The 25,413-nt window shown below is 38.1% G+C and overlaps 1 protein-coding gene across 1 annotated transcript; it reads left to right on the top strand.

Annotated features, from left to right (window-relative positions):
- The first annotated feature begins 1,283 nt into the window (after positions 1–1,283).
- Positions 1,284–24,274, top strand: jazf1b (JAZF zinc finger 1b). The gene is made up of 5 exons (XM_059338950.1): positions 1,284–1,449; positions 15,924–15,996; positions 16,623–16,819; positions 23,094–23,263; positions 23,721–24,274. Exons 1-5 carry the CDS (start codon positions 1,335–1,337, stop codon positions 23,895–23,897), a joined length of 732 nt encoding a protein of 243 aa, XP_059194933.1. The 5' UTR covers positions 1,284–1,334; the 3' UTR covers positions 23,898–24,274.
- Positions 24,275–25,413: the final 1,139 nt, after the last annotated feature.

Consider the following 25,413-nt stretch of genomic DNA (forward strand, 5'->3'; position numbering starts at 1 on the left):
AATAGAAGAGAAACATACTGACCACAAAGAGATGCAAAATGACCACAAACAAACGTAAAACAATACAAATAGACACAAAGCAACTGCAGAAAGATGCAAAATAACAACAAAAAGACCAAAACAGACACTAAAACACACAAAAAACACCATAAATAGATGCAAAACGACCACAAAGAGAAACACAAGACCACAGAGACATGTGTAATGACTTTAAATAAATATAAAAAACACAAAAAAATAGGCAAAAGCATTACAAAGTCTGTATCTTGCTCATATGTAGAAAATATAGTTGGACCTTTTTGCAGGTCTTTGTTTCACATCAGGTATTTATCATAATTTCCTTATTAGTAGCAGAATTATTGTTGTAAGTTTGTTTGTTATAAGAACAAATATGAATCTGGGTATATACATTTAAGAATCAGAATCAAATTTCTTCTCCAGTCTTGGAAAAATGATTAGACCAGCCTTGTTTTCTCCTTGCTTTCTTGTTAATTTAATGCCTGGTACAACAAATATATAATAAAAACAACAAAAATAGCTGATAAGAGTTTAATTAAAGAGGTGATATCTAGACATTATCATGATTTTCTTGATAATAACCGAAATCATTATCAAGAAAGCCTTTAGTTGTACCAGGCATTAACCCTCTGTAGTCTGAAGGAGATTTTGGTTCAAATGTGTCAACTTGCTCTGCATTTATTTCTGTCTCTGTTCAGCACCTTACATCTCAGTCAGATTTTTCATTTTATTTTAATTAACAAAGTATAAAGCTGCCGAAAATACAAACAAAAGACACAGGTGTCTATGGAATACTCTTTTTTCTTCTTCTTCTTTTTTTTTTTTACCATTAATACACACAAAAACAGCAGACAAAAAAATAAATAATAAAACTACAAAACAGTCTATTTGCACGTCATTTAAAAATAGTAATAGTTTTCATTGTAGAAAGAAAATGGTCTAGAAACATAAATGTGACACTGTGAAAGCTCCTATTATTGAACTTTAACTTTAACTTTCTCAGCTTGGCTACATATCAGATATATAATAAAGTTATTACTGTAAATAAAACGTGTATTTTCAATAAAAAGATGGATTCCAGAGGGTTAAATTAAAGAAATAACGGTTAAATAATTCCCCCTGTCTTAATAAACCAGTTATGCTTTTCTAGTGAAAACCAAAGCTTCTCCTTACTTCCGGGTTGGAGGCTGTTTGCCGCCCCGCCCCGCCGCTCCAGCTGTTCCACCGCTGTTCCACCGCTGTTCCACCGCTGGCTGTCCGCCCGCTGCTGCCCGCTGCTCCCCGCTGCTGCCCTCCCTCCCGGTGCAGCAGCCACCATGACAGCCATCGCCGCCGCTTCTTTCTTCTCCAACGCCTGCAGGTTCGGCGGCTGCGGCCTCAGCTTCGACTCTCTGGCCGAGCTCATCGCGCACATCGAGGAGAGCCACATCGGTAAGAGCCGATCAGTCCGCCATGGCCGAGGGAGCTGCAGCTAGCAGGAGGCTAACTTAGCCAGCTAGCAGGTTACTTCCTGCGTCCTGGCAACGCTGTTGCTAGGTGTGGCGGCTGTTGTGTTGCTGTTGTGGTTCCTGTTGTGTTGCTGATCAGAGATCAGAGCGGCGGGAAACTCTGGCCGAGGCGGCTTTATGCGCTCGTGCTACATTATTGCAGCGCGAGGCCGCGCAGAGCTGCATGAAGCGTCGTTAGTTAGTGACATAGACTGGTTAGTGACATAGACTGGTTAGTGACATAGACTGGTTAGTGACATAGACTGGTTAGTGACATAGACTAAGTCACACTGATCACACCTATCACCTGGCTCCATAGAGCAGTTTATCACTGGTGGCAGTAAGGATCACTCTTATTGATCACTCTCCACACTCTTAATAATGATGTCATGTCAGCTGTTTCTCTTGTTATGTCAACTTATCCTCCTTTATATTGCTGCAACTTATCCTCCTTTATATTGCTGCAACTTATCCTCCTTTATATTGCTGCAACTTATCCTCCTTTATATTGCTGCAACTTATCCTCCTTTATATTGCTGCAACGTATCCTCCTTTATATTGCTGCAACTTATCCTCCTTTATATTGCTGCAACTTATCCTCCTTTATATTGCTGCAACTTATCCTCCTTTATATTGCTGCAACTTATCCTCCTTTATATTGCTGCAACGTATCCTCCTTTATATTGCTGCAACTTATCCTCCTTTATATTGCTGCAACTTATCCTCCTTTATATTGCTGCATATCGTCACCCTGTTAAAATCATTTTTTCAAGTTTTGCAGGAAACACAAAAAACTCCACCAAAAGTGTAACATATGACATTTATTGATCATTTCACTCTAAAAGGATGTAACAAAGGATGGCTATTGGCATAGTAATAACACTGTGTGTAAATTATGTAACTTAAGAGAAATAAATGACTTAAGCAATTTTTTAAACATGCCTTTGTGACTTAAGCAAGATATGGTAACACTTTATTTTGAAGGTGTCTACATAAGAGTGACACAAGCCTGTCATAAACATGACATGACAAGTATCATGAGCATTAATGTTACTTCAGAGTGTCATTAATGTTCATAACACATCCCATGTCATGTTTATGACACGCTCATGTCACTCTTATATAGACACCTTCAAAATAAAGTTACCATATCTTGCTTAAGTCACAAAGGCATGTTCAAAAAAAGTTATTTCATCACACATTTTATTTTGACTTAGGCATAATAAATCTGCTTAAGTCACTTGACATAGGCCATTACCTTAAAGGGGTAAAATCTGATCTGATCAACTGAGGATGGAGGAGATTTTACCATAGGTGGCAATGAGGAGATGATTTAGGCAAAAAAATCAGTTTTGGCCATTATTGTGACAGTGTGAGGATATAGATTATTGTTTTTGGAGGGTAACGTTAGTTTGTGAAGTCTTCTTTTATAACCAGTGTTGTGTTTTAGTGTTTGTGTGATATCATTTCCTGTCAGGTTTCCAGTGTTGGGCCAGTTGTGAAATTAACAAATAACCATTAGGAGTAGGACTGGGCAATATATCGATATAAAACATAGATCAATATATTTTTAAATGTGATATCAGAATCAGACCATATATATATATCAATACTTGCTCTGTGATCATTGCTCCAGACAAGCTGCAGCTTTTATTCAATATATTCTTTTATCTAAATGTGCACTTTATGGAGCTTAGAGCTTTTATTTATTTAAAGGTACTCCCCTTATTATACAGTATTTATGTTCACTTAAATAAATGGTTTCAATAAAACTACTTGTGACATGAACATTTGCTCTCACTTTGCGATACAAATATCAGGATATATATCGTATATCGATATTCAGCCTAAATATATCGGGATATGACATTTGGTCCATATTGCCCAGCCCTAATAAGGAGGAAAAGAGATAATAATAATAATAATAATAATAATAATAATAATAATAACAATAATAATACACATTCTATTCTCAGGTTTGTACACCATAAGTACCAACAACTTTTTCAAAATGAGATAAAAAATAAAAATAGTATCTAATATTATGCAGATTTATTGAAGTCATTATAATCAGTAACTGTTTAATAATACTGCCTCATTATAGGATATATGGATAATTGTCCCACCACACTGTTAACTAGGGACGTGTATATTTTGTTGATACGGAGATCGATGATGATACTGCTTATCGATGCCAAAACTTATCAATACTCTTATGGATACTGCTCTCCATAATATGGCGCAAAAAATGAAGACATAAAAACAATCAACATTTCCTGGTAGAGTTAATGTTTAGCCTGGTTGGCAGCTTCATCATCATTAAGGGACTGTTTCTAAATGTTTAAATGTTTAAATGTTTAAATGTTTTAATGTTTTAATGGCCACTCTGCTAGGATCAATCAAAACATTATTGGTTACATAAATAGTAATATTGATTGTCTCGTAGCTTTTCAATATTTCGCTGAACAAAGTGGGACAATATCAGATATTGTGTTGGTTTGTGAAAATAAAACAGCTTGCCATCATGTTCAGCCTTTGTTGTTGTTGTTGTTGTTGTTGTTGTTGTTGTTGTTGTTGACAAGCTATGAGTCGTTTGTGTCAAAGGCCAGAAGTTACAGTTTTCATTTGACTGAACAAGAAAAAAACTACCACAAGTTTTACCAAAACCATTATAATATATATAATTATATAATTATAATAAAACCTTCTGCAAACAACCTTTTTATATATTTTTTGTCAGAGTAGTTGTCATGATGTGGTTTTAAAGGATCATCTGAAAAGTAAAAAGTAGCTTTAAAGACAGACCTGTCTCTGACTAGAATAAATTATATAATAAATAAAATAAACTCTTCTGGATGAGTTCATTAGAAACGTGTTGCTTTACTATATATATATATATATATATATATATATATATATATATATATATACACTATGGTGATGGATAGATTTAGACTTTGACTTTGTCCATGACAACATTTGATTTAATTTGATTGACATTTTATTAAACTTATATTTTACTGTCCAGTCTCACTTGAGTGTTGGTCTCCAGTAAACCTGTGAGCTCAAAGCAGAAATGCTCCTACAGACACCACTGTAATATAATATAATATAATATAATATAATCTGTAATAGCACCACCTCTAGTTCACACAGAGCACAGCAATAAGAAGAGATGGCTCATCATTATAAATTCATCTAGGAAAACATTTATTTGGCTCAGATCCTTTTTTTAATAAATCTTTTTGATTTAGCAAAATTCAGATTTCTGTTTGTATTCTGTTAATCAATATAATATTTGTTTTAATGTAGAATGTGAAATGCATTTATGAGCTCCAAACCAATTTATGTTTATGCTTACAAAGCACTTCATATTGGTATAAAACAGGTGAAAAGTTATTATTTTATTCACTTTAATAGTATATGAAAATAAAAACATGGTCTTGAGTTTATATGAGAACTTTATCTGTATTATGTACTCATAGTCTCTATTCATTTTATTATAAATTACTTACAGACATTTGCTTTTCACTTTATTTACTATTTTATTTATTTTCTGTTCTATATGGCTCTATGTATTTAATGGAAGAGCATAAAAGTATGTTAACAAAGGGTCAGAAACTGCAAATGAGTTTACTTTTATCATTTGTATATTTTACAGTATATTATATAGTATGAACATTACATTGTTGCTAAGTGCTAAAGCATTTATATCTTTTAACAGTCTACAAAGAGAATTCCCTCCTCACAGTTTGACACCTTTTAGTTCCTCCATCTGTTTCCTCATCTAATATTTCAGCTGATTATTGAAGCTGACAAGGCGCAGCTGTCTCTGTTGTTCTTGTTTGTTGCTTGACTGGCTTTAATATCCTCGGCCCTCCGATTGTGTGCCGTGCATGTGTCCGAGGTGTTACCCTCAGAAAAACACGCTTCCAAATGACTTATTGGGGAATAATGAGGCAATTAGTTGGCTCAGAGTGGAAAAACTCACTGCCCCCCCTCTGCTCCGCTGGCTGCCCACTCCCACTGAGAAACGTTGAGCCAAGAGCCTGTGAAGAATAATTACAGAGAGAGAGAGGCTTGATTTGGCCTTCCTCCTCCTCCTCCTCCTCCTCCTCCTCCTCCTCCTCCTCCTCTCCTCCTCCTCCTCCTCTCCTCCTCCTCCTCCTCCTCCTCCTCTTCCTCCTCATCTGGTGGCCTGCTGCTCAAACCACATTCTGCTTTATAATGAGGCGCCTGGAAACAACAAGCTCACATTCTAGTTTCCCCGTTTACCAGCCGGCTGCTGCTCCACTCAGTGGACAGCAGGGGGCGCTGTTCTGCTACTGGTGCTACTGGTGCTACTGGTACTACTGGTGCTACTGGTGCTACTGGTACTACTGGTGCTACTGGTACTACTGGTGCTACTGGTACTGCTGCTATTACTCTTGCTACTGGTACTACTGGTGCTACTGGTACTACTGGTACTACTGGTGCTACTGGTACTACTGGTGCTACTGGTACTACTGGTACTACTGGTGCTACTGGTACTACTGGTGCCACTAGTGCTACTGGTGCTACTGGTACTACTGGTACTACTGGTGCTACTGGTACTACTGGTACTACTGGTACTACTGGTGCTACTGGTATTACTGGTGCTACTGGTGCTGCTGGTGCTACTGATGCTACTGGTGCTACTGGTGCTACCGGTGCTACTGGTACTACTAGTACTACTGGTGCTACTGGTGCTACTGGTACTACTGATGCTACTGGTACTACTGGTGCTACTGATGCTACTGGTACTACTGGTGCTACTGGTACTACTGATGCTACTGGTACTACTGGTGCTACTGGTACTACTGGTACTACTAGTACTACTGGTGCTACTGGTGCTACTGGTGCTACTGGTACTACTGGTGCTACTGGTACTGCTGCTATTACTCTTGCTACTGGTACTACTGGTGCTACTGGTGCTACTGGTACTACTGGTACTACTGGTGCTACTGGTACTACTGGTGCCACTAGTGCTACTGGTGCTACTGGTACTACTGGTACTACTGGTGCTACTGGTACTACTGGTACTACTGGTACTACTGGTGCTACTGGTATTACTGGTGCTACTGGTGCTGCTGGTGCTACTGATGCTACTGGTGCTACTGGTGCTACCGGTGCTACTGGTACTACTAGTACTACTGGTGCTACTGGTGCTACTGGTACTACTGATGCTACTGGTACTACTGGTGCTACTGATGCTACTGGTACTACTGGTGCTACTGGTACTACTGATGCCACTAGTACTACTGGTGCTACTGGTACTACTGGTACTACTAGTACTACTGGTGCTACTGGTGCTACTGGTACTACTGGTGCTACTGCTACTACTGCTACTACTGGTGCTACTGATGCTACTGGTGCTACTGGTACTACTGGTGCCACTGGTGCCACTGGTGCCACTGGTGCTACTGGTACTACTGGTACTACTGGTACTACTGGTGCTACTGGTACTACTGGTGCTACTGGTACTACTGGTACTACTAGTACTACTGGTGCTACTGGTACTACTAGTACTACTGGTGCTACTGGTGCTACTGGTGCTACTGCTACTACTGCTACTACTGGTGCTACTGATGCTACTGGTGCTACTGGTACTACTGGTGCCACTGGTGCCACTGGTGCTACTGGTGCTACTGGTACTACTGGTCCTACTGGTACTTTCTTAAGGTCTGTGCAGTCAGAGCTTATGGTGGATGTTACAGGCCAAAACCTTCTTGGTGGAGTAATTTAACAATGCAGTGTAATGTGTCATAATGTGTCATAATGTGTCATAATGTGTGATACAGTAACCAGCTCAAATGAAAACATGTGGGAAAGGATAATTGTTAAATTAGTGAGATAAATAGGGCTGCACCGATTGTAATTTTCTGGCCGATCACCGATTTTTAAAAAGTCTGACCTGCCGATTCCGATTTTGGCCAATACCGATTTTTTTATAACTCACAGCTGAACCTTCAATGTTTGAATCTTATTATATTGAAAAACAATAACACAGAAGTATTTTTCTTTAACAAATAAAGGAAAAGAGAACTGCAACGAAAAATAAAGTGTTTTTTGCTCTGTACAACATACAGACACTAGGGAGGGCATCGATTTTCGAAAATTTGAATAGTCATTAAATCATAAAAAATCGAATAGTTCATCATATCTGGAAGAAAAAAAAAGTTGTATTACTGGAGCCTTCCACACGGGGGCAGCGTAGCATTTAATGATACAGTGTGGCGGCTAGATGCCAAACTGTAGAAGAAGAAACAAACCGTAGAAGAAGAAACAAACGGAGAGGGTTTTCCACGTGCTTGTTGTAAACAAACAGAGATCGCTAAGTGAACACCTGCGCAGCAGCACATACACACTGTACTGCTACAGAGCTAACTGTTAGCCTGTTAGCACATACACACTGTACTGCTACAGAGCTAACTGTTAGCCTGTTAGCACATACACACTGTACTGCTACAGAGCTAACTGTTAGCCTGTTAGCACATACACACTGTACTGCTACAGAGCTAACTGTTAGCCTGTTAGCACATACACACTGTACTGCTACAGAGCTAACTGTTAGCCTGTTAGCACATACACACTGTACTGCTACACAGCTAACTGTTAGCCTGTTAGCACATACACACTGTACTGCTACAGAGCTAACTGTTAGCCTGTTAGCACATACACACTGTACTGCTACAGAGCTAACTGTTAGCCTGTTAGCACATACACACTGTACTGCTACAGAGCTAACTGTTAGCCTGTTAGCACATACACACTGTACTGCTACAGAGCTAACTGTTAGCCTGTTAGCACATACACACTGTACTGCTACAGACTCTTCTTAACGAGCCGGCCTCCAGCTCGTTAGCGGCTCGTTAAGAAGAGTCAGAAGGAGTCGCTGGATTTGTCTCCAGTCGCTTTCTTGAAAAATCGTTGCTAAGGGGGTCTGAAAAGTTGCTGAATTTAGCAACAAAGTTGGGAGCATTGCCTCGCCGGTGGAGGGTTATTATCAAGGTAGATAAGATCGGTTTGACGTAAAGGAATCGGCCGATCGCCGATCCCGCAAAATTAAGGAAATCGGCGCCCCTAGAGATAAATAATTTGTAATTTAAAGAATACTTCTTTAACCGTAAATATCTCACAATCCTTCCAGAGTAGTTTTGTGCCCATAAATCATTGTACTTGCAGGATATTATTATTATATTATTATTATTATTATTATTATTATTATTATACTAACCTTGCAATTTAAGAATATGTAATAAAACATTGACAAAGTTTAAAACATTATAAAAAATAATGTTGATAAAAATATATTTTAACATGCTTTAAATCTTTTTATTTATTTATTTTGATTCAAATATGTGTTTCTTATTTTTCTTGTTCTTCTTAATGAACTATGTTTTTATTTTATTCTTTCACTCTTTTTATGTTTGTGCTATATGTTAAAATTCAATGAAAATATTGGTGACAAAAAACATTAAAATAATAAGCCAAAATTCTTAATTTATGTTAGTTTATGATTTATTGTTAAAATCTCCATGCTTTTACATTATGATCTTAATACACACATTTACACATACCGCTATGTGAAAAATGTTTTTCCTGAAATACTCACATTTTGAACCTCATAAAAATAAAATAAAGTCAAATCAGAATAATTTCCATCCCACATTAATTATGATCCTCAACATGGATTTGTCATTGTTTGTCCACCATTGTGACGGCAGATTCAAAGTGATGAGTTTATGACTGAAGGTCCACTTTAACTTTAAGAGAGCAGCTGGTAACTAGGGGTGTACCATATCGTATCATTCAGAATAATATCGGTATATTTTTTTTATGGTTCAAAAAAATGTATATCGTGATATTGGCAACGTTCTTACTTCTTGATGTCGTGGCTTACTCCCTGTCGCTAAACACATGCAGCTTTCAAAATAAGAGCAAAGTGTGTTAAGAGAATCCACCACAGAATTTCCAAGAAGACTATCAAAATAAGATGCCTTAAATGAAACATACAAGAACCTTTATTCCCCTTTACAAAATGTCATTAAAATATGCCCTCGAAACCCCTAAATGGTTATTTTTATTATTTTCTCATACTCAAGAGTCAAGAGTACATTTTTTTTGTATTTGGCAACTGTTCAAACTACATGTTAGATTTTTAATTATTTACAGACTAAAAAAAAATCATATTTTCATCTTTTTAAGTATTTCCTAATATCGTCAAGAATATCGTTATCGCAAAAATAGCCTGAAATATCGTGATATTCTTTTAGGGCCATATCGCCCAGCCCTACTGGTAACGAGCCCCAGAAACACCAGAAACACCAGAAACACCAGGAGATGTTTCAGATCCAGCTCTGCTCTTCTTCTGCTGCAGCTCAGCCAGAATGTTTACTCTGTCACCCAGCGACCAGCCGCTGGAACCAGAAGCAAACAGTGACCGTGTTATGTAGACCTGTGAGTGTGAGTGTGTGTGTGTGTGTGTGTTGGTAACAACCCTAACAATGAGTCTGTTTGTTGCTAATTCTCACTAGAGGCTCATTTAGCAGGATTTGGTATGCACCCCCAAAATCTGCACGGAAGTAATAAATTTGGGAGCAGTAACTAGTTCCCTGATCTGAGCACCTGGTGGGCCTAATTACCTCCCGTCCCCCGACACCAGGCTCCTGGTCCTGTGTGGGGACATGAGGGGCTCCTGGACCTGATGAAGCATTCTGCATCACAGATTATATTATATTATATCTGCAGCCTGCTGACATCACACAACACGGTGTGAGGTTTGAAATCTGCAGTGCAGTCATATGAAACATCAGATATTGTCCATATATGTATATGACATATATATGTCCAGATCTGAGGGTTCTTCCTTTACTAGAGCTACAGAATAACACATTTGTTTCATTTATTGCTTATTTTTCATGTTTTTGTAACTCTTCATTTGTAACCTTGTGTCCCTAAAAATCTCTGACCATTGTAAATAAATGTGTTCCAGGGATTTGATCTTCCACCTACTATATCGATTTAAACATTTCTTTTTGGGTCATTTAGCTTTTGCAACTCCAAAAACTACAAGTTTGAGAACACTGAGTACCTGATATATCAATAACACAGTAGTGATCAGTCTAAAAACAAAAAAATAAATATTACAGCTGAAATTAATCAATTATTCAGTCTGCAGTTATTTGGATCTTTACTGTCATTTAGAAAAGCTCACTAGATAAATCTTCAACATCAGAATGTTTATGCAACATGAACCACGGCAGAGTTTACTTTAACACACACACACACACACACACACACACACACACACACACACACACACACACACACACACACACACACACACACATGTTTGGTATCTTCCATCAAGTGTTTTGAGCCAAAATCAATATAAACCAAATGACAACATCAATCATACAATTCAATAGAACAAAGTAAAGATAAATATATAAAGTTCAACATGCCTCCAACTTCTTCTGGGGTTTATCACGACAATAATTATTTAAATATCTTGCTCTAATGTTTCACCTATAGCTACACATTAAATGTAATTAAGTTTTCTCCACATTCCTTCATAAACACCCGGTTTGTTTTTCCATCTAAATGTTGTTCTCTCCCACCAGATGTAGATGGAACAGTTTCCTCTTGTTAAAAGCTATCATTTGTTTTGCTTGCAATATTGCAAAGTAAAAACAAATGATATTATTTACCTCATATCTGTTGGATATAAGTGAATATTATCTTAGGGTCTGCATTTCTGTGTTTTACATCATTTTAAAATTGAATATGTTTGAGTTCTGAGCTGTTTGTCGGACAAAACAAGTAATTGAACTCGGAAACAAACCATTTTTGGGATGTTTTGTTCATTAAATGATAAATCAAGTTTAATTAGGAGATTCATGTTAAATTATTGCCCTGTTGCAGATCACATGCAGTCATGCAAAGCAGTCAGAAGCTGGATGTGTATTTACCTGTGTGTTTGTACTTTGTGCACATGGACATGTTTAAGCTGCTGTCTGTGCTAAACCTATTCCTAATAGATCATTTTAACCTCCCCAGGTTTTTTTCAGTAAGGCAGCTTCCACATGGAGCTTGACTCCGTTTCATTTCCTCCTCAGAGGTCACATCGTAATGAATTACCTGAGCCACCAGTCCTGCTAACGTCCCCCGCTGCTCTCAGCCGCCATAAACATGTCACCAGAACGCTCAGCACTGCCCTGCCCACTGCCAGGAGGGGGTGTGTGTGTGTGTGTGTGTGTGTGTGTGTGTGTGTGTGTGTGTGTGTGTGTGTAGCCTGAGGAAGGTTTGTTGTGTTGGTTTCGGGTTAGTTTGTTAGCTGTTAGCTTAGCTTGGTTTCCTGCTGCTAACAACAACATGTTATTATGATGTTACTGCATCATGTTGACCCTGTCAGTATGTTGGTTCATACACATGCTTCACACGTTGATGCTAACTAAAGGCATTGCTTATAGTAGTATATATAGTCTATATATAGTCAGTGCTTCATATAGAAAGTAACTTTTGTAGGATGAAAACATTTAAGGTTTATTAGTTGATGGGTTTTTAAAAATTAAGAAAAATAGGTCAGAAGCTAAACTCTGGATGGAAACATGGTGCATTTCTAAGACTGGGTGTAGTTTTGCTCAATGTTTTTTTTGGTTACTTAAAAGTTTTTTTCTGAACTGGAGCAAATCAGCAGCTTTCTTCTATCCAGATTCCTCCCTTTGGAAAGAGAAAACTCTGCTGCTGCAGTTTGAGAAAATGGAATTTGTAGAAAACGGAAACCTTCTGTGGGAACATTTTGGATTTTTGGAAGTAAAGAAATTGTTTAAACTAACGTACGTCTTTAAAAAAAAACATGATTATTGAATTCTGAATTCTACATTCAGAGTAGTTGCTGGGTTTATCCCACACCTTCTCTCATTCATAAAGCATCCTGCAGCTTATAGCAGCTGATTGTTCACCTCTGGAGTTAATGATGCTGAATAAATGTTCTTTGTGTTTCCATGAAGGCTCCTAGAGCCGGCCACCTAGGTGGACCACCTGTGTGGTTTGATTAGAGGGGTTCTCATCTCGTGGTCCCTCTCTGACTGCTGGTGGCCCCAGAGGAACAGCAGAGGGCCTGGTGGCCCCTCCGGCCCCTGCAGGCCTCCCTCGGCCCGTCCCACCTGAGGTGTTCCTGATTTACAGTGTGTGGGAACAGATTGATCCACTGCTGTTTTAGCGGTCTGAGAGCAGGCTGCCAGTCCTCCCTGAGTCTCATTAGGGATCTGAGGACTCACATACCAGCACACAGACTCAGAGTCCTGCAGGCCTCCAGGTCCTGGCAGGAACGGTGGCGTTATACTCTGTTTCCATGACTCTGGCTGGAGGAGAGAGGTGTGCTGTCCTTCTCGTTGGATAAATCCGCTGTTAATGAAACACTTGCTTACGACTGAAGCCTCGTGAGCCTGAGGCGCTGAGGTCTGAGCTGGTCTTACCTGCCAGTTTCATAAAACTCTGCCACTATTTCATCATCAACAGACCAGTCTGACCTAACCACTGAGTGGATGATGCTGCATGTCCACTCTTCAGTCACATGACTTTGGTTTGTTGACTTAGATTCCTGTTAGACCTCTAAAATGTGTGTTTTCTCATTTCTACTTAAATGTGGTTTGGTTTGAATTTTACTGGTCAGAATCAGCCTTCAGCCTGTTCATGACAGAATAAACCAGTAGCTCCCACTGTTAACCCATTGAGGCCTGAAAAATCACAGGGCGATTTTAAAATAAGCCTCGAATTTTCTGGAAACTCTGGAAAAATTCTGGGGAAAAAAGCGTCAACTCTTCTACTAAATAATAGATTTTTCAGCCTCTGTAGCAGATAGAAATGAAATTCAAAAAGTATTTGAGAGCTTATACAAATACTACAAAACGATGTATCCGCTTTCCAGGCTTCAATGGGTTAAAGCAGAGAGAGTTTCCTTTAGATCAGCCTGTGTGTTAGTTTAGAACCATGTTAGCCTTCGGCTACGCACATGCTAACATGTTTCATTATAGCTCCCAGATGACAAGATAGTTATTTAGCTCTACTTGAAGGGAAGTTGAATTACCTTAAATGGTTTTGAGAGCTCATTTTAAGTCATAACCAGGTCAGAAATGAACTATTATGAACATTAGAACTAAAAGTAAGAATACACAAAAGATCAGCGAATATCCAACATGTCATCCATGACTTGACTATACCGAGACATTCTCCAATATAGGTGCCAGAACCTTAATTAAAGGTATAATATGTAACTTTTCACCAGATCCATGGTGACTCTAAATTACCCATAGGAGTGAATGAGAGCGTGACTATGTCAGCTGGGATTGGCTCTAACTTTTCGCGACCCGAGTTCGGATAATCCCTTAAAAATGATGGATGGATGAAATATAACTTTGCATTTAATGCCAATTTTACAGTTATTGATTATTGATGGCTGCTCGATGCTAGTTAGCACTAATGTTGGATAACCAGCCCGAGTTCAGACACCTTCAGAGTTACATTTCTGTCCCCATTACAGTAAAAAAAACAATGTGATAGTGAAATCTCATGTTAGAGAGCAGCACCATAATTAATCACTTCTTCTTTGATACAAGATCTATTTATCCCACAGAGATTTAATGGAAATCTGTTTTAGGTGTTTTGTTCCAGGAGGAAAAGCCCGACTGAGTATGACTCAGAGTTTTTATTACGGCCTCACCAAGGTGTTGCTTATCCCTTAACCAAGACAACTCTAATTACATGATTTACATGTGTTTTCCATCATTGTCATTTATAACAACATCTAATATATCTAATATATATCTAATATCTACGAGGACTTGGCTGGGACAGATTGTTGTAAAGCTGCTCTGTTTTCATTCTGCCTTACTAAAGCATAGAGAGTGAATGAAGAAGTTAAATGTTACAAACAGCCTGAGGTGTGAGTGTTGTGTATAAATGAGCTTGTGGATGGAAACCAGCGTTGTGTTTAACCACATGGGGGTAGCAGTGTTTCTGTCAGACTGGGAGGCTCAGCTGGTTAGTGGCAGACACTGGTGTGTTTTATGGGCATCTCTCTTCTCCCACATGGACGGCAGTGGGAAGTGTTTGAAGTGGGGCCCGCTCCACCTCAGGGTGTGGAGGTTGGCTATTGTTGTACATTTAGCACCGCTGAGCAAGATGAACGTCTGGAGCCCAGCATGGGAACACAGTGTGTGTCGAGTGTGGTCATGTATGAGCAATGTGGCGTCTGCTCAGCAGCTTCTCATGGAAACACTAAGACCAGGCACTTTATCCTGGTGTATTTACATTAAAGGTAGCAGGATCCTGCATATCACCAACAATGAGCCTAACACACAGGGCAACTAACTCAGCTAACAGAATTATTATTTTATCGGTCGAGAGGAAATAAGTGAAGAAACCAACATCAGCCTGGAAACTGCAGCGATACTAAACAGTTACTGTAGTCTAGACAGTGGTACATGACATCATGTTCACACTAATTGTTCTGCACAGAGCACAATATCCTGCTTTTTGATTATTTTCACTAAATAGTTTTTAATAGGCTTTATTTGTGGAGTCAGCTCATTCATAGCTGGGACTCTCCCAGTGCAGCCACAGCCTGCTACTGGGAGCTGGTGTCTTCACTGGTTTAGGATTTTAGGAGAAAAGGTAGAAGAGCCCAAACTTTAATTCATTAACATTAACATTTTTGTACTGAAGAGTTAATTTTCACAGATGTACAGTGTTACGTGTGAGCAGTGCATTAATTAAAATGTGTCAGTAGGTGTAGTAACAGATTATTTATGACTATTTGGTACTGAGTCATATTCTGGTAATCTGATGTAAGAGGTTTTAAAAGGTTCACTCACATCAATGGTGGATGTGAATAATAATAATAATGTTTCCACTGTGTCAATGTGTTTCCATGCTCTAGTTTTGACATTTAAAGTAAAATCAGGATTTTAATTTGCCCTCTTTGAAAATCAAAGGAGTCAATGTAATCTTCCATATATGTTTGGATAAGGAAAAGACATTCAAGGAAAAGTAGCACACTAATAATAATTGGGAGATGTTTCAGCTGGGAAGCCAGTGAGGGATCCTTGTCACTGCAGCAGTAACTTGTGGTTGGATGCTTGTTTGGAGAACGGCTGGATCAGAAATACTGTAAAACTCTGTGTTTCATCCAAAGACGACAAAAAAACTGCAGCATAAAACACAAAACAAGAACACTGTATATGTATATGTTTATGTATATGTATATGTATATATATGGCCTTATATGACACATTTACCCACTGTCTGTCTGTCTCTATATATGGCCTTATATATAATATAATATAATATAATATAATATAATATTTACCCTCTGTCTGTCTCTCTCCGTCTCAGACTCTGACCCTCGTCTCCTGGAGAAGCAGGAGCAGCAGCAGCCGACATATGTTGCCCTCAGCTACGTCAACAGGTAAACAAACGTATGAACAATTAGGAAAGAAAACAGATAAATTCACACATGCAACTCAGTACTAAGCAACTCTCTTTAATAATTCTGAAATAATTCTGACATGTATGTTATGAGTCATTGGCCCCATAGAGAAGCATATAAAGTCCTCTGAGTATCTCAGCTGAGTTCTATGAGCTTCTATCTCAAACATCATCTGGTGGATTGCTCAGATGAATGGCAGCAGTATTTGTAGCTGTTTTCCTTTATTGCTCGGTTCATCCCAGTCCTCTTTGATATGAGCTGGATAGTGGTTTTAAAAGCCTTCTGCAACAAGCCAGCGTAGGAGAAGGTCTGCCGCTGTCTCCAGGCCTTCACTAACACATCTTGATGTGGTTATCGCTTAATTTGTTAATTCCACTTTTGTTTTAACAATGTCTATGTTAACATTTCATTTTTATGATACGCGTTTACCAAAGACTTTACTATCTGTCATAAAACCTGGTGTAAGGGTTTGTTTTTTTGATGGGAATAGAGCCAATTATATGTTTCTTTCCAAACATGTGTTGTACAGTAGCAGAACTTTATGAACATCAGGCGGTGCTGCAGTCGTTTCTTTATAAAGATTACTAACGTCTCATATGCTGCAGGTTCATGACTGATGCTGCACGGCGAGAACACGAGAGCCTGAAGAAGAAGGTTCAGCCCAAACTGTCTCTGTCCCTGACAGGAAGTCTGAGTCGCAGCAGCGTTTCTACTCCTCCTCGCCACTCCAGCGGGAACCTCACGCCTCCAGTCACCCCACCCATCACACCGTCCTCCTCCTTCCGCAGCAGCACACCCACAGGTACATCCCTAACAGTTAGATAAAGTTAGATACACCTAACACACAGTTAGATACAGTTAGATACAGTTAGATACATCTAACACTCAGTTAGATACAGTTAGATACATCTAACACACAGTTAGATACAGTTAGATACAGTTATATACATCTAACACTCAGTTAGATACAGTTAGATACATCTAACACTCAGTTAGATACAGTTAGATACAGTTATATACATCTAACACTCAGTTAGATACAGTTAGATACATCTAACACTCAGTTAGATACAGTTAGATACATCTAACACTCAGTTAGATACAGTTAGATACAGTTATATACATCTAACACACAGTTAGATACAGTTAGATACAGTTATATACATCTAACACTCAGTTAGATACAGTTAGATACATCTAACACTCAGTTAGATACAGTTAGATACAGTTATATACATCTAACACACAGTTAGATACAGTTAGATACAGTTATATACATCTAACACTCAGTTAGATACAGTTAGATACATCTAACACTCAGTTAGATACAGTTAGATACATCTAACACACAGTTAGATACAGTTAGATACATCTAACACACAGTTAGATACACTTAGATACATCTAACACACAGTTAGATACAGTTAGATACATCTAACACACAGTTAGATACAGTTAGATACATCTAACACTCAGTTAGATACAGTTAGATACATCTAACACTCAGTTAGATACAGTTAGATACAGTTAGATACAGTTAGATACACCTAACACTCAGTTAGATACAGTTAGATACATCTAACACTCAGTTAGATACAGTTAGATACATCTAACACTCAGTTAGATACAGTTAGATACAGTTAGATACACCTAACACTCAGTTAGATACAGTTAGATACACCTAACACTCAGTTAGATACAGTTAGATACATCTAACACACAGTTAGATACAGTTAGATACAGTTAGATACAGTTAGATACACCTAACACTCAGTTAGATACAGTTAGATACACCTAACACTCAGTTAGATACAGTTAGATACATCTAACACTCAGTTAGATACAGTTAGATACATCTAACACACAGTTATATACAGTTAGATACAGTTAGATACAGTTAGATACACCTAACACTCAGTTAGATACAGTTAGATACATCTAACACTCAGTTAGATACAGTTAGATACATCTAACACACAGTTAGATACAGTTAGATACAGTTAGATACACCTAACACTCAGTTAGATACAGTTAGATACACCTAACACTCAGTTAGATACAGTTAGATACATCTAACACTCAGTTAGATACAGTTAGATACATCTAACACTCAGTTAGATACAGTTAGATACATCTAACACACAGTTATATACAGTTAGATACACCTAACACACAGTTAGATACAGTTAGATACATCTAACACACAGTTAGATACATCTAACACACAGTTAGGTACAGTTAGATACATCTAACACACAGTTAGGTACATCTAACACACAGTTAGATACAGTTAGATACATCTAACACTCAGTTAGATACAGTTAGATACATCTAACACACAGTTAGATACAGTTAGATACATCTAACACTCAGTTAGATACAGTTAGATACATCTAACACACAGTTAGATACAGTTAGATACATCTAACACTCAGTTAGATACATCTAACACACAGTTAGATACAGTTAGATACATCTAACACTCAGTTAGATACAGTTAGATACATCTAACACTCAGTTAGATACAGTTAGATACATCTAACACTCAGTTAGATACAGTTAGATACAGTTAGATACATCTAACACACAGTTAGATACAGTTAGATACAGTTAGATACATCTAACACACAGTTAGATACAGTTAGATACATCTAACACACAGTTAGATACAGTTAGATACACCTAACACACAGTTAGATACAGTTAGATACAGTTAGATACATCTAACACACAGTTAGATACAGTTAGATACATCTAACACACAGTTAGATACAGTTAGATACATCTAACAGTCAGTTAGATACAGTTAGATACATCTAACACTCAGTTAGATACAGTTAGATACATCTAACACTCAGTTAGATACAGTTAGATACAGTTAGATACATCTAACACACAGTTAGATACAGTTAGATACAGTTAGATACATCTAACACTCAGTTAGATACAGTTAGATACATCTAACACTCAGTTAGATACAGTTAGATACAGTTAGATACATCTAACACACAGTTAGATACAGTTAGATACATCTAACACACAGTTAGATACAGTTAGATACATCTAACACACAGTTAGATACAGTTAGATACATCTAACACACAGTTAGATACAGTTAGATACATCTAACACACAGTTAGATACAGTTAGATACACCTAACACACAGTTAGATACAGTTAGATACATCTAACACACAGTTAGATACAGTTAGATACATCTAACACACAGTTAGATACAATTAGATACATCTAACACACAGTTAGATACAGTTAGATACATCTAACACTCAGTTAGATACAGTTAGATACATCTAACACACAGTTAGATACAGTTAGATATAGTTAGATACATCTAACACACAGTTAGATATAGTTAGATACATCTAACACACAGTTAGATACATCTAACACACAGTTAGAAACAGTTAGATACATCTAACACACAGTTAGATACAGTTAGATACATCTAACACACAGTTAGATACATCTAACACACAGTTAGATACAGTTAGATACATCTAACACACAGTTAGATACAGTTAGATACATCTAACACACAGTTAGATACAGTTAGATACATCTAACACTCAGTTAGATACAGTTAGATACATCTAACACACAGTTAGATACAGTTAGATACATCTAACACACAGTTAGATACAGTTAGATACATCTAACACACAGTTAGATACAGTTAGATACATCTAACACTCAGTTAGACACAATTAGATACATCTAACACACAGTTAGATATAGTTAGATACATCTAACACACAGTTAGATACAGTTAGATACATCTAACACACAGTTAGATACAGTTAGATACATCTAACACACAGTTAGATACATCTAACACTCAGTTAGATACAATTAGATACATCTAACACACAGTTAGATACAGTTAGATACATCTAACACTCAGTTAGATACAGTTAGATACATCTAACACACAGTTAGATACAATTAGATACATCTAACACACAGTTAGATACAGTTAGATACATCTAACACTCAGTTAGATACAGTTAGATACATCTAACACACAGTTAGATACAGTTAGATATAGTTAGATACATCTAACACACAGTTAGATATAGTTAGATACATCTAACACACAGTTAGATACATCTAACACACAGTTAGAAACAGTTAGATACATCTAACACACAGTTAGATACAGTTAGATACATCTAACACACAGTTAGATACATCTAACACACAGTTAGATACAGTTAGATACATCTAACACACAGTTAGATACAGTTAGATACATCTAACACACAGTTAGATACAGTTAGATACATCTAACACACAGTTAGATACAGTTAGATACATCTAACACTCAGTTAGATACAGTTAGATACATCTAACACACAGTTAGATACAGTTAGATACATCTAACACACAGTTAGATACATCTAACACTCAGTTAGATACAGTTAGATACATCTAACACTCAGTTAGACACAGTTAGATACATCTAACACTCAGTTAGATACAGTTAGATACATCTAACACACAGTTAGATATAGTTAGATACATCTAACACACAGTTAGATACATCTAACACACAGTTAGATACAGTTAGATACATCTAACACTCAGTTAGATACAGTTAGGTATATCTAACACTCAGTTAGATACAGTTACATACATCTAACACACAGTTAGATACAGTTAGATACATCTAACACTCAGTTAGATACAGTTCGATACATCTAACACTCAGTTAGATACAGTTAGATACATCTAACACACAGTTAGATACAGTTAGATACATCTAACACTCAGTTAGATACAGTTAGATACATCTAACACACAGTTAGATACAGTTAGATACATCTAACACTCAGTTAGATACAGTTAGATACATCTAACACTCAGTTAGATACAGTTAGATACATCTAATACACAGTTAGATACAGTTAGATACATCTAACACTCAGTTAGATACAGTTAGATACATCTAACACTCAGTTAGATACAGTTAGATACAGTTAGATACATCTAACACACAGTTAGATACATCTAACACTCAGTTAGATACAGTTAGATACAGTTAGATACATCTAACACTCAGTTAGATACAGTTAGATACAGTTAGATACATCTAACACACAGTTAGATACATCTAACACTCAGTTAGATACAGTTAGATACATCTAACACACAGTTAGATACAGTTAGATACATCTAACACTCAGTTAGATACAGTTAGATACATCTAACACACAGTTAGATACATCTAACACACAGTTAGATACAGTTAGATACATCTAACACTCAGTTAGATACAGTTAGATACATCTAACACACAGTTAGATACAGTTAGATACATCTAACACACAGTTAGATACAGTTAGATACATCTAACACTCAGTTAGATACAGTTAGGTACATCTAACACTCAGTTAGATACAGTTACATACATCTAACACACAGTTAGATACAGTTAGATACATCTAACACTCAGTTAGATACAGTTAGATACATCTAACACTCTCACCTCAGTTTACATCCCTCACAGTTAGATGTCCATAATACAGTGTTAACAGTCCTGATTCATTTTTCCATTTATACTCAGTGAAGAGAAAGAAGAGAAAAACAAGTAAATAAATAAATGAAAATAAACTGCATGTCCATACTTACTTACTGTACATTTTATTTATCTTTATACACGATCAGTACTTTGACCATTGCCCAGTAATACCAATTACTAAGTGAGAAACAATAAAAATACAACTCAGCAGCCTCCCTCATAGATTAAATAAACATGACATGTATAGCACAAAACAACCGAAAGTATAATAATCTAAATAAATGATAATCTGCCCTGTTAATAATAGTTGACCTCCTCTGCTCCCTGGTCTAGAAAGTTCTTCCAGAATATAGTTTGAGATGCAGTAAAAGGAGAGCTGTGCTGAAGTAGATCTGAATCTGTACTCTCACATACCTACATTATGAAACAGGCCAGTGAGTCTTACAGTAAAAGTCCTCTGAAGGGATTAAAAGGTGGTCCCTTGTCTTTTTACTTTAAAAAATGATACGAGACAAAACAGATGTCTGCTGACTGTGGGAGGTGAACAGAAAAGCAGATGGAACAGCTGAATATTTTCACCATTTATTCACTTAAAATTCACATTAAATTATATGAGATTCACTGTTGTTTGTTGTAATGGCCTCAATGGTCGATTAGAATTTGAATGATTAGATTTTATGTTGCTTGTAGAAAATACTTCATTGTTTAATTGTTGGTCACGTCTTCATGTTTTCCATTTCTTGGTTGATGAACTCAGCAGCTATGACTCAAGTTTGGTTCTATAAAATATAAATAAACTATCCTGTAAGGAAAGACATCAACAGAGGAGCATAGAAGACATATTTTTCATATTTCATACTTAAGGTCCCATATTGTAAAGTCTCCATGTCTTACTAGGTGCTACACAAAAACTGTGAAAGTAGTCAGATCAGAGCAGACTGGCCTTCACTGGGATGGGACTTCATATGTCCCCTTTAATAAGCTACACAGTGAATAATATGTCCCCTTTAATAAGCTACACAGTGAATAATATGTCCCCTTTATTAAGCTACACAGTGAATAATATGTCCCCTTTATTAAGCTAAACAGTGAAGCTCCAGAGAACAGGAGGAAGCCTTCATAGCCAGCTCATTAGTCTATTCCACTACATAACAGAACAGAAAAAGGAGAATCTTTCCCATGTACTCATGAACTTGTTGTGTAAATATGCAGTCTTTGCATTCTCTGTCTTGTTTGTCGATCTTGTGGCTTTCTCACTCGCCTGCAGACATAACATCTTTAATTCATTGATTAAACAATGTTAAGACCCCGAGACCTCAATAAAATGCAAACATTCTTTCTCACAGTTGGCATATTAGAGTTTTGGGCAGCGTCAGACATGAAGCAGAGATTACGGGAACAACAGCCAGAGCATGTTGAGAACGGCTCCGAGAGTCTCAGATTAGTCATGAAGGTTCATAACTCACAGGGAACAGTTAGTATCAGCATGTCTGGAGGTGATACATCCACTCACTGACTGTTTGTCCTCCTCCCACAGGTAGTGAGTGTGATGAGGAGGAGGTGGACTTTGAGGAGTCTGACAGCGACGAGTCGTGGACCACGGAGAGCGCCATCAGCTCCGAGTCCATCCTCAGCTCCATGTGCATGAACGGAGGAGACGAGAAGCCTTTCGCTTGCCCCGTGCCGGGCTGCAAGAAGAGATACAAGGTTCATCTCTTCTCTCAATACTCACTCATCACACATATAAAATATATTCACTTTGCTAAGGGAGGGACAGAAGTTATCTTTTATTACCTGCATTATGTGAAATATGTCACTCTGTTTGCTGCTGTTGATGGAAAACGAGTTGTTAGCTGAGCATTAATCAGCATAGATGCATACATCTAGTCCACTTCAGTGATGTGGAGTTTTACAGGATTTTCCGTTCACATCTGGCATGTGCGGTTAGGATAAATGATGTGCAGCTTGAGAAAATTGCATTGCTGACGTGAGTGACAGGGTTATTAGCTTCAGGCATCTGTTTAGGAGCAGAACAAGACTAGAACTCATTTTATTCCTCATTTCTATAGCGGCTGTCAACAGCCGACCCTTTTAATATAGCTGCTGGAAGTTGTACATGGTAAGTGTAATTATGTGTAAAGTAAGAGTTTGTGCTTTATTTCAGAATGTCAACGGGATCAAGTATCACGCCAAGAACGGCCACCGAACCCAGATCCGGGTGCGTAAACCCTTCAAGTGCCGGTGTGGGAAGAGCTACAAAACGTCTCAGGGTCTCCGCCACCACACCATCAACTTCCACCCGCCCATCTCCACCGACATCCTCCGCAAGATGCAGCAGTAGAGACGGAGAGAGAAGAGCTCTCCACCATCTGAACTCCTCCATCACCAGCAGTGGCTGTTCCTCCCCCCGCTCTCCCTCCCCCCTCTTTCTATCTCTCTTTTAGCCACTTTGGTATGACACTATTTTTGATTGCATGATATAAATGTGTTATTATTCATCCTTAACTTTTATTCTGAATGTTGAATCTTTATGTAGTTCACAGTTTTGTATTTTGCACATTTAAGCTATCATTTATCTATTTGACTTTTATTTTCAACATATGGTGCTCGTTGGTGACGAGGGCTGGTTGTAGACTAGAGACGGCCTCACCGAGTCACGAGTCGCCGTGCATGCACAGCAGGACGTCCTGCTGTAGAAGCTGAGGAAAGACTGGGATGTTTTTGGCTCCGTTGTCTCGTATCTGTCTCATTTCAAACTCAGATGTGACAGAGGAAAACAATCAGAATGTGTTTTATTCTCTGACAGATTTAATGTTGATAATCAGTAGTTTGACTTCTACTTTTACGTTCATATCATAAGTATTCCAAACCTTTTTTCATCTGTTTTACTGCTAACACTTGTGTGTGAGCACCAAAGGATGATCTCAGGTGACGTTAGCAAGCATTTCAGCGTCCTGGTAGTGATGCTGGTCATGGATCAGGAGTCACTGCTGCCTAATGATCCGCTCACTTTCCTGAAGACGAGAGCAGTTTCCTTGCTGTTTTACAGTGAGGTATTGAAGCACTTTTTTGTAACAAGTTGCCAACAAATTAGCATTTTTTGCCAACATCTCGTTTGTGGTGTATGTACAGTAGCTACCAAAACGAGGCGAAAGGCCTTCAAGCAGATGTTTGCTAGATCGACATGACTCCAGGAGGATGTACCAAACCTCCAGTGTTCCAGTATTGTGAGATTTCTGTATGTACAGTAGTTGCCTTGAATTGTAAACCATTCCAATCAGTACGGATCTTTGTACGGCTTTATTTAGACAGACTGTCTCCCGCTCTAATGAAACCATGTGGTTGTTTGTCATGACAGAAGGAAGATGTTAGCCGTGTATTCAGCACATTTCTGTTCGGCTGTGAGAAACACATGCAGCTCCTACTTTGTGCCATAAAATATGTGAGTGGAGGGTTCGTAGATTAGCATTTAATACCTGAAATAATAAACCGCCGATCATTAAATGCTGCAGGATTTATCAACTTTGAGCCATGAGGGGAACATCTTCACTGCATGAACATGGATGGATTACTGAAGGGGCCCCCTAGGCTCAGGACCAGGGCCCTTAGGGCCCCTTAGGGCCCCCAAGGCTCAGGACCAGGGCCCTTAGGGCCCCTTAGGGCCCCCAGGCCCAGGCCAAGGGCCTGAGCCTAGGAAGTGTCACTCAAAGAGACTTGAACCAACAAGCAACTTTAAAGTTTGCCTGTTTCTCCTGTAGGAGAGATGTTTGTCTCATAATCCACCATGTACTATAGCTGATGTAAGCGTTAAGGAACTAGGATCCGGCTGAGAATCGTGACAGTATTTACTGCCATCG

This window comes from Centropristis striata, chromosome 8, assembly GCF_030273125.1.
Source record: "Centropristis striata isolate RG_2023a ecotype Rhode Island chromosome 8, C.striata_1.0, whole genome shotgun sequence".
NCBI lineage: Eukaryota > Metazoa > Chordata > Actinopteri > Perciformes > Serranidae > Centropristis > Centropristis striata.